Source organism: Octodon degus, unplaced genomic scaffold, assembly GCF_000260255.1.
Source record: "Octodon degus isolate 3935 unplaced genomic scaffold, OctDeg1.0 scaffold00288, whole genome shotgun sequence".
In the NCBI taxonomy this organism is placed as follows: Eukaryota; Metazoa; Chordata; class Mammalia; order Rodentia; family Octodontidae; genus Octodon; species Octodon degus.
Genome location: NW_004524864.1, coordinates 1,378,455 through 1,388,880, shown reverse-complemented (window position 1 = coordinate 1,388,880; position 10,426 = coordinate 1,378,455). Strand labels below are relative to the sequence as shown.

The 10,426-nt window shown below is 35.5% G+C and overlaps 1 protein-coding gene across 1 annotated transcript in view; it reads left to right on the top strand.

Annotated features, from left to right (window-relative positions):
- The first annotated feature begins 239 nt into the window (after window positions 1-239).
- LOC101573051 (ovostatin homolog) overlaps window positions 240-10,426 on the top strand; it is a 73,145-nt gene continuing 62,958 nt past the window's right edge. The window contains exons 1-8 of the mRNA XM_023707416.1: window positions 240-394; window positions 713-896; window positions 1,384-1,540; window positions 2,894-2,946; window positions 3,356-3,376; window positions 5,128-5,296; window positions 5,802-5,886; window positions 9,858-9,975. Of these exons, the coding sequence (XP_023563184.1) occupies window positions 249-394; window positions 713-896; window positions 1,384-1,540; window positions 2,894-2,946; window positions 3,356-3,376; window positions 5,128-5,296; window positions 5,802-5,886; window positions 9,858-9,975 (933 nt within the window). The 5' untranslated portion in view covers window positions 240-248. The remainder of the gene's footprint in view (window positions 395-712; window positions 897-1,383; window positions 1,541-2,893; window positions 2,947-3,355; window positions 3,377-5,127; window positions 5,297-5,801; window positions 5,887-9,857; window positions 9,976-10,426) is intronic.

The following is a 10,426-nucleotide window of genomic DNA, read 5'->3' as shown; positions in this document are numbered from 1 at the left end:
TTTTTCTCTTTGTTCCTGTCCTACTTGTGCTGCTGATTCCAAAACAGAGAAACAACTAGTAAAACTCATCAGGAAATTTTAGGTAAAAGGATAACCCCCCGCTGAAGTAATAGGAGAGGTGGCCTAAATGTGATTGGTGGGTCCCAAGGTACCTGCTCCAAAAAATAATTGATCTTTGACTGTGTGTAAATATAAAAGCAAGAAGGTAGAGCAAGTGAAAAGGAGACATAGAACAGCAAGTGAGAAAAATGCAGAGAGAGAAACCTGGCTTCCATAAGAGGAGAAAAGAGCATAGCTTAATTTGGTGCTTGTTCAGCCATTGGGATAGTATGAAGCCTACTATTTTGCTATGTACCTTTTTGCTTCATTTCACTCTTGCTGTGGCATCAAACCCGTAAGGGAATATTACACTCTATTTATGTTAAAGTCCTTGCAATCCAGCTTTATTACAATGCTACATGTTCAATGTAATTATATCTTACCATTTCAACTTGTAAGACTAGGTGTTTGCCTGCCCTAGGAACTTTAAGCCAAGGTGAAAGGAATAAATATCTGTTCTTAAACTACAGCTCTTTTTGTTTGACCAGGATTATTTTATTTTACCTATAGAAATCTGTTTCAGGAATACTACTATTGTTAAAACTGCTTTTGGTAGATGTTCTCCTTTGCTGTTAAGCCTGTTTATAGAGTGTTGGATACTTTCTTTGTGCAGCCAATACATCCTCTGGGTCTCCCCTGTGGTGCAGCGTTACTCGATGGAAAAAGCTTGCCTCCATCTTTTAAACCTTAATGAATCTGTATCTTTGAATGTTGTCTTAGAATATGATGGATCTAATACTACTATTTTTGATCTGTCTGTGGAAGAAGACACCTTCTATTCCTGTGCGAATTTCAAGGTAAGGCACTGAATTTGGCATTCAAGACTGCAGATAGAAACAAAAGCATGGCCTAAGTTGTTTTTAGATTTCAAGTCTTGATTTTGGATGACTTGTAGAAGACAGAGAAGAAACGGGATTCTAGAGAGGCCAAAGATAAAAAGGGCATTTCTATATGCAACAAAACTTATGAATTATGACTACTCTTGTATTTTGGCAAATGATAATGAATTATTGCTGCATTTAGATGGTAAAAATGTTTCACAGTATGAGGAAAACCAGTTGAGGTGAAGCAAGGAAAGGTTTGGATTCAGAGGAACAACAACCATGAACAGAGATAGAAGGCAAGAAGACATAAACATAAATTACTACCTTCTCAGTAAATTAAGTAACTGTAACTGGTGATAGTCAAGTCTTTCCTTAGGAAATAATGAGTTTATAAGGCTCTCCCTGACAAGTCAAATTAAGACCTTATTATTTTTCCATTCTTTGCTTTCTACATAAACAGGTCTCTCAGAAGTCCTCTGAACAGTTGGCTTTCATCACATTGTTGGTGAAGGGCAACACTCTTAAAATCTTTGAGAGAAGATCTGTAGCCATCACTAAAGAAGAGACAGTAACTTTCATACAGACCGACAAACCCATCTATAAGCCTGGAGAGAAGAGTATGTTAATATTCTAACTTCTTTATTTTTCCTTTGCTTTGCTTCATAAAATATTGCCCACCCTTTGCACTGGATGCAAATTCCAGTAACATCACCAGATGGAAAATGGAGTATGACTATTATGTCTGAATAATTGCTCCATATTTTGCCAGCTGAGGAGCTAACCGACCCTCCTCTACAGTCTCCACTGTATTATCTGTATAGCACAGGCAGCAAAAGTTTCTTACAAAAGTAAACAACCATGAAATAAAAAGCCAAGGTACAAGAGTGCCCAGTATACAGTAAATATGTCATAAATAATATTTGTAATTTTTATCACTATTATCGATGCTTGTTGATAGAATCATACACCTGATAATCTATGCAAAATATTTTTATATTGTTTCCTATTTTTGTAAATAAAGTAGCAAAAAGAATACTAACCTAGAATTCAAAAGGGTTCTTTTTTTTTTTTAAATGTATTTAGTACAGTGTCTACAGAGTCTCACTATGTAGATCAGATTTGTAGTGATCCTCCTGTTTTCAGCCTCCCAAGCGCTGAGGTTACAGGCACGTGCCACCATGCCCAGTCTCAATCACCCTCTCAGCGCGCCCCAGGGCAGGGGTGGAGCCAGCTTGACAACCCCCCACACCCACCCCCGTGTGTCAAACCCCAGCCGCTGAGCTCTGCCTAAGCAGGCACTTTAGTCTGCTGAGGTCTCTGGCCAGCCCTAAAGGTTTGTTTTTTATCTTGGCTCTCTGTTACTGGCCTATGCCGTGAAAGTTCTGACACTGATAATCATGTCACCTGTAAAATAGGTGTCAAATGTAAAAGAAGTCACGTTGCTCTCATTGGTAGCATCTATTCATAAGATTCATTGAAAAGCTAATTATTAAAGTGATATATGGATGCATTGTACCCCTTTGTCTGGACTTATTAGAATACTGATTAATATAGATATATGTATAGATATACATGTAGATACACAAAAAGAGCTAAAACCTTTTATAATACTGCTAAAATTAAATTTTGCTATCTTAATATAATTTGCCAGGAAAATTGTGCATCTTTTGTCATACATATTTCACAGTTGGCCTATTGTTGCTAGTTCTAGTACCAAGCCTGAAGATATTCCTTTGGCATGTTGGGGAAAAGGTTTCTGGTGGTGCCTGGTATCAACCCCTACAGCAAGAGCTCATTAATAGCAGGACTGTAAATGTGCACGTGTGGTCTTCTCCAGTGAAATCCAAATCTCAAGGGTTCAAGGAAAAAGGGTGCTTCCTATTCTGTGATTAATGGGGCAATTTCCATAACTACTTAAAATCAATATCTGGAAGAAAACAAGAGAAACACCATTCCTTTCTCTCTTTTAGTTAACTATCGTGCTGTGACGCTGAATACTCAGTTCAAACCTATTGAGGATTTGGTGAGTCAGCTAATTTCTAATGGGAAAACAAAATGCAAAGATACTAAACAAATCCAAGCTACACAACATGTCTTCAGGGAGATTTCTATATGAGGTTTCAAAGTGGAATATCATGCTAACCTTGTTTTTAAATCTAAAATTTTCACTTACACTGAATACATTTGCATTTCTTTAGATACTTTCATCAAATAAAAAAGTCATGGTTTTCACGGAACTTGCTTTCCACATCCCAGCAGAGGTTAGGAGTCTCTTTCACACTGAGTGTCTCCTTGGCATCTTTAGCTACAGAAATTTTATTCCCTGGGGAAGTGAGGGATAGTGCCACTAGGCCTGATTTATACCATATAGTGCATGTTTGGCAAAATAATGTGCTACTATTAAACTACTAATCTTCATTTTTCTTTTTCAGTATCCTTTAATCAGACTTCAGGTAAGAGATCTGCTTTAAACACATGTTCTTTAAAATATTTTGATAAATAATGAGGTGTTTAAATTTCATTTTGTGCACAATGAAATTAAGATGACTGAAATAAGGGAAAGAGATATCTTTGAGTACATACGCACATAGGCATCAGGTGAAGAGCTGAATGAATTTGAATTTGGCGTAGGCTATGGGGCAAATGCTATAATTTGTTTTTTAAGGAATTAAAATATCATATTCTGGGGCAGATTTATGCTTACAGTTTCGTGGTCTTGGCTGATGGTCCCTCTCCGTCTTAAATAAGCCACATGTTCTTTTAAAAGAAATAGAAAACACAGACATTTTTGAATGCAGAAATATACCATAAGGGGACATCACTTATTACAAAATGGATTCTGTTTTCCAAATTAGTTAGCAGTCTCCTTTCACCAGCTTAATTCTCTAGAGGAGTGTGCACTCCACAGATACCTGAAATTGTACGCCTATCAGTAAATTGTATCAATCAACTCCAACATGCTTATTTTGTTCTCTACTACAATGTATGCCATTATTATTAGCTAATTCTGAAGCTAATAATTAGCCAAAATATTAGCTAATTGGTGATGTAAATACAGATGTCAATTTATCTTCCTTGTGATTTGAATATTTTCAACTTTATGTGGCTAACAAAGAGCCTATCCTTAGAATAAGCTGAATTTCAGGTAGGCAATTCCATATTTCTGCAGCACTACTAATCCACAAATAGCATTATCCTCGCATCTCGACTCAGCAAGTGCTGTGTCCCATTGCAAGCAACTGAAAGCTAACATTGGCTTCCATGAGCTGAAGATGTATTGTTTTCACAAACCACGAAGTCTAAGTTTAGACAATTAGAACAACAAAATATTACCAGGGCTCCAGGCTTCTTTGGTGTAACCAGTCTGCTGTCACTAACATGCTGATTGCTTGCCTTTACTGCCAACTGAGTCTGATTCCTTTAGAAAGAAATTCTACCCATTGACTTTCGCTGCATTTAATTGATCAGCACTTGGTCACATGGGTAGACCTAGACCTGAGAAATGGTTTAAAACTAAACAATAGATTTCTTTTTAACACTAATAAATATTAATTATACTTAGCAATAGGTTTTTAAATAGGATGTTTTCTTTGTGGAAATCTTTTTCAAGGATTTATCAGAATTAAATATATAAAAATCATTAAATCAGGCTTGTGTAAGGGGAGACACATCTGCTTAGAGAAAATGAAGGGCAAAAGACTTTTCTTATCAGAGAGCTCCCAGTTAGCAGGTTTTATATGCCGTGATTAAGCCAGGACCATTTTACGTAGAGACCAAGCAAAATTCTGTACCAGTTTTGACTCCTGTTGGTTAGAATGAGTAATTTCCTCTGAGCCTGTTGTTCTAAGTCCATTTCAATTTGGAGAACACAACTCAGAAACAAACACATTGAGATTTCGATGTTGTATTATATAACTGTGGTTCCATAAAGATCAAAAGTAGTTATAAATTATTAATAAATTATAAATTCTCATTATAAATCATTAGCTATAAATCATTTTCCTTATCACCTTTAGTCTCAAGGGAGACATACTTTAAGATTGAATTTGAATACACTGAGCAAGTTACATTGCTCTAATTTGAACTAATGACTTCAATATAGTGATAACACTTCCTTTACTCCCAATAGCCATAGAAAATATCAAAATCAAAAAACAGTAGAAATATGACTAGAATCTAATCTCTGATTGTCTTTATTTTCTAGGATCCTGAAAGCAATGTGATTTTTCAGTGGAAAAATGTGTCTTCTTTCCGAAATATTACACAGCTTTCATTTCAATTGAGTTCAGAACCAATGCTTGGCGTTTATACAATTTCTGTGGAAGGAAAATTGGGACAGACTTGGACACACCAATTTACTGTTGATAAAAACGGTAACCAGTTTGCTATTTTTTGGTTGTCCTATATAATGGGTTCAAACTAATTGAAGATAAATTTTATGTTGAGCTTAGGCAAAAAGATTGCAACTTGATTTTCTGAGATCTTATTTCTTCCCCTTTTCTGGTGTCTCATCAATCCTTTGTTTGCTCTTCACTCCTTGCCCCCCCCCATGTCTTTTTTCTGATCCTTGCTTTGCCCTAGGAAATATCCCATTTCCTGGAATCCAGACAGTGTTCTAGAAAGATCTATGTGATTACAATGGAAAAATAATATGAAGCTCAGAATACAGAGGAGAGAAACTAAAGGAGAAAAATCAATCCTTTATGAGATGCTATTACTTACTGTAGAGGAACCATGCCCCCTCCGCAGAATCGGGGTGACTCCTACACATGCACCTGTAGGGAAACTCTGGGCACAAACGCAGAGGTAGCTACATGACTACAGTAAGTTTGCTCAGCAGCGGCTGTGGGGCTGAAATCTACCTCTCTTTGTTTCCAGTGCTACCCAAGTTTGAAGTTAAGCTCAGTGCACCACAAACAATAACTATTTTAGATGATGAATTTCAAGTGGATGCATGTGCTAAGTAAGTATTTAATCAAATTCTCCCACACAAATAAACACAAAGCTCCGAGCAAATAACACTTGAGTTTAATCACGAAGCTTTGTTTGCACTAAAATACTTAGAGAATTTTTTAGTATTTCAAAAATTATAAAGAAAAACTCACAACAAACTATAATTAATCATTTTACCATTAAAATTGTGTTTTATTTTCCTTTAATCCTTTATAAGTACTTTTAATACTGTAATAATGTTTCTAACCACAATATTTAGGGCAGCATTACCATATCATGGTAGTCTTTACATCTGTTCCAATTCCTTACTGCATAAAGCTCTTTATATAATTATATCAGATTATACAGAAAATTATTATTTTACTGTGTAACATGTAGTCTCCTATTTGTTTTCTTTTTTCCATAATTTTATTGAGAAATAAATAGCAATGAGACAGTTTCAAATCAAATTGGTAGTACAGTTTCAATAATTAACACATTGCATACTGTCTTCCTAGTGGTTAATTGCTGTACAAGATGCAGACATGATATCCTATTTATAAACACTATTAGAAAAGGTGTGGTTTTTTTACACAATGGAGTATTATTCAGCTATTAAGAATGATAAACTCGAAGCCTTTATATTGAAGTGGATGCCACTTGAACAGATACTCATAAGTGAAATAAACTAGACATACATGTGTAAATATCGTATAGTTTCCCTAGTATAAGAACTCAAAAGGAGAAATACAAATAGAAAGGTATAATACAAGTAAAAGGAAGGCAGGATCTCAAGGACTAACTAATCAAGAGAGGGAAAGGAGAAGAGCTAGGAAACATAAATAAGTCAAGCCATACAGTTATATGTAGAAGATGGGCAAGGCAATAATCCTGAGAATCTCCGGAAGATTTTTGAATCTAGCAGTTAATTGGAAAAATTCTCACCCTGACTAACTATATATACTGATACCTGTGAACTAAGCTACTGCACTGCAAATGGTAATTTGTAATAGTAGTTTCATGCTTGGAGTGCCTGTCATTCTGGTCTTCTGAATATGGGCTGCTTGTTATGACATGCCAGTTTTGCTATGATGTCTCTCGGGTAGATGGTTGTTCAAAAAGTAGGGGGTGGTGAATGAAAGCAAGAGACAAGAAAAGGAATATTGTGGGACTGTCCTGCTTCAAGGTTGTATATGGTGAGATTTTTGGACTTATGTGTAAATATAAGAAGTATATAATTCTTTATGCCTATTTTTAAAATATATTCTAATTTTTAAATGGTTTTTATTATATTCTGTAAGGACTTAAAGTTCAACATATCAATACTTGATGAAAAATACATGTTCCATATTATGCCCAAGATGTTTGATATGCAGACAGATAGTGAGGTTAAGCTTAACAGCCTAAGTTGTACGGTAAAAACAATAAGCTTGTATTCGGGAGGGTTAACAACCTAAGTTTGCAGACCAAAATTAGAGAAAAAGGAGGGCTGCAAGGAAAGCCAACATTTTGGCCCTAGCCTTCTAAGGTCAGTTAAGAATCAGGACATAAGAGAACTTGTACTGTAATGTCATGTAACTCAGTAGTGTCCCAAATTTTCTGATCAAGGAGCTTATGGGGCTAAAGAGGAAAGTGACCGATGATGTAGAGTGTGCCTAAAGAGTCACATGAAGAGAAAACATTCTCTCAAGCTTTCACAGAGAGCGCATTGGTCAAGCAATGGCCGTGACTCATGCACATGGCTGACACTGACAAAGGCTCTACAATCTGAGGTACAGGATCTCAGGATAAATCCTGAGGGGATTTCACTGACTTTATCAGACCCAAAAGATACAACTCTTGTTGCATAGGTCCTGCTTTACCTTGGTCTTAACCATCCAGCAGAAAAGTATAAAAACGAAATATAAGAAGTAAAGCCATGCTGTTATGTTGAGCTGTAGGAGACTCAGGTCAACAATTTCTGACATTGCCAGTCAAGCGGAAGACCCAATACTATTATGGGCTACTGGACTCTTTTAGAATATTTTACTGAGTTTACACACCTATAATATTCAGATAATGAAACTTAACCAAAAAAGGGTATACAGATGAATGTCCATTTTGTATCTGTGTATTCAAAGTGGTTAGGATAGATATATAGCTACATTCTCTTAATGAATAGAGTGATTTGTTCTAATGGTGTTAGGATATCATGTCCGCATGTTGTACAGCAATTAACCACTAGGAAGAAGGTATGCAATGTGTTAATTATTGAAACTGTCCTACCAATTTGATTTGAAACTGTCTCATTGCTATTTGTTTATCAATAAAATTATGAGAAAAATAACACTATTAGAACAAATCCCTCTATTCATTCCTATTTGTTTTCTTAGTAATATTTTCTTATATACATTTTGGTGTCAATATATGGCTTTTTGTTTTTGTTTTTGTTTTGTATTTTAGGGAAGCTGCTTACAGGGTGTTCAGGGTCTCACTACTAGATTGGACTCATAGTGATCAGCCTGTTTACGCCCTCCCAAGAGCTGGGATTACAAGAGCATGCCACCATGCCCAGTCTCCATTGCTGTCTCAGCACACCCTCGGGGCAGGGCCAACACAGCAGGCCCAGGGATCGAACTCCTGTCCCTGTGCCTGCTTGCAGGCACTTTAATCCACTGAACTATTTGGCCAGTCACTTTTTGTTTTTATATATAAAAATATGCATTTCTTTAGGAAAGAGTTCCAGAAGTGGAGTTGTGAAGAAAAATATGAAACATTTCTCTAGTGTTATGATTGCCATTTTGTCCAGCAATTACACTATGCCAGTGTACAATTCCAACAGCTGATGTAAATGTACCTACCACGTTGAAACTAAATCATCAAGGATTCTCATTTAAAAAACAAAGTGATACATCAAAAGTATTTTAGTGATATAAGAAAAGGTATAATATAACAGGAACTCATTTGAGTTTTCTTAATATAAAAACTTAGACGAATTGGAATGTTTTTTCTTTTGAGAAGTTACTTCTAATGCTTTGTATCTTTTGTGGTAATTTTCTTAATTTTCTAATAATAATGAAAAATGGAAGATATTTATTGAGTCTCAGTTACTTGGTTAAAAACTATGGGTATTCTCACCATAATGCCATGACATAGGAGCTAGTATCATTTCAATTTTCTAAAGACACTAAAGCACAAAATTGGAAAAACTTAACCAACATTAATGAGGTTTCTGATGGCAGAGCTCGAGTTTACACCTGGGCTGTTTGCCTTGAACACTAATCGTACAGCTATTTGAACATTCAACAATATTGATATTTGCCATATTTGTCAATCACTGGATTTAATTGTTGTCATAAGATTCCTAACTTTTGAATATTTTAGAAGTACATTAAACACACATTATGTAAAGGCTACAGAGAAAACATGATATGTATGTGTAACCATTCTCTAAAACAACTATAAGCTAAATAAACTGCAAAATGTGTATAAATTGAATGACAAAAAATTTTTTTTATTATTTGGATCTGACATTCAGTCCATGGTTTGGTAATATTTTTTGGGTTTTTTTGTTTTTTGTCTTTTTGAAACAGGGTCTCACTATGCAGTTCAGGCTGACTTTAAGCTCACTTTGACATTCCCAGACTGGTCTCAAACTCTCCACGATTCTCCTCAGCCCCCTACCACACCCAGCTTTGATTGAACTTTTAAAACAAAACTTGCACTACATACGTATGCATATGCTTCTGATTTGCACAAAAATGAGATATTACTTGATCCCATGTTTAGTTAAAATATATCCAATTTAAGACCCCATACCTTTCAGATTTATTGAGCGATGGCTAAATGAGAATTGTTGCTTAAAATATTGATGTGGAAATTGTTCAAGATCATGAAATAGTCAGTCTTTACTCATATGCATGTTTTCTACTAAATAAAATGTTACAATTGATTTTATATGTCTGTACTATATCTTGCTATGATACCAATCTCTGTAATCATAAACATACGTTGTCACACTAGGTACACTTTTGGCGGCTCTGTACAAGGAAAAGCCCAAATCCGAGTGTGCAGGGAAATATTGTCTTCTGGGAGCTGTGAAGAAGGTGCCAATGAAATATGTGAGCAATTTGTTGCCCAGGTACTAACCATGATCTCCACTTATAAAAGATCTCACTCATATTTTGTTTTTATCCATTCTCTGATTACAATTATAGAGAGGACTTAGCAAAACTGTTTTCATTCTGTGGATAATGGAGGTAGCAGGTGAACATAGTAAAGAAAGAAAAAATGCAATGTTTAAAATAGTATTTTTCATTGCAATTCATCTATAGAATTGTTGGAATTTACAACTTGAAAAGAATCTTATTTGCATACTGTCTAGGTGGGCTCTCTAATCTTTCCTTGGAGAATCATTACTCATCCTTTAAAGAAATGAAGCTACAATATTACTAACCATCTAACATAGACTTTTCCTTTTGCAAACAGCTTACTTGCAAATACCTGCAATTCACAGCATCTATATCTATAACAAAATATATCTATACTTTAGACCTGCAGCTGTCTCTCTGTCTCTCTGTCTCTCTGTCTCT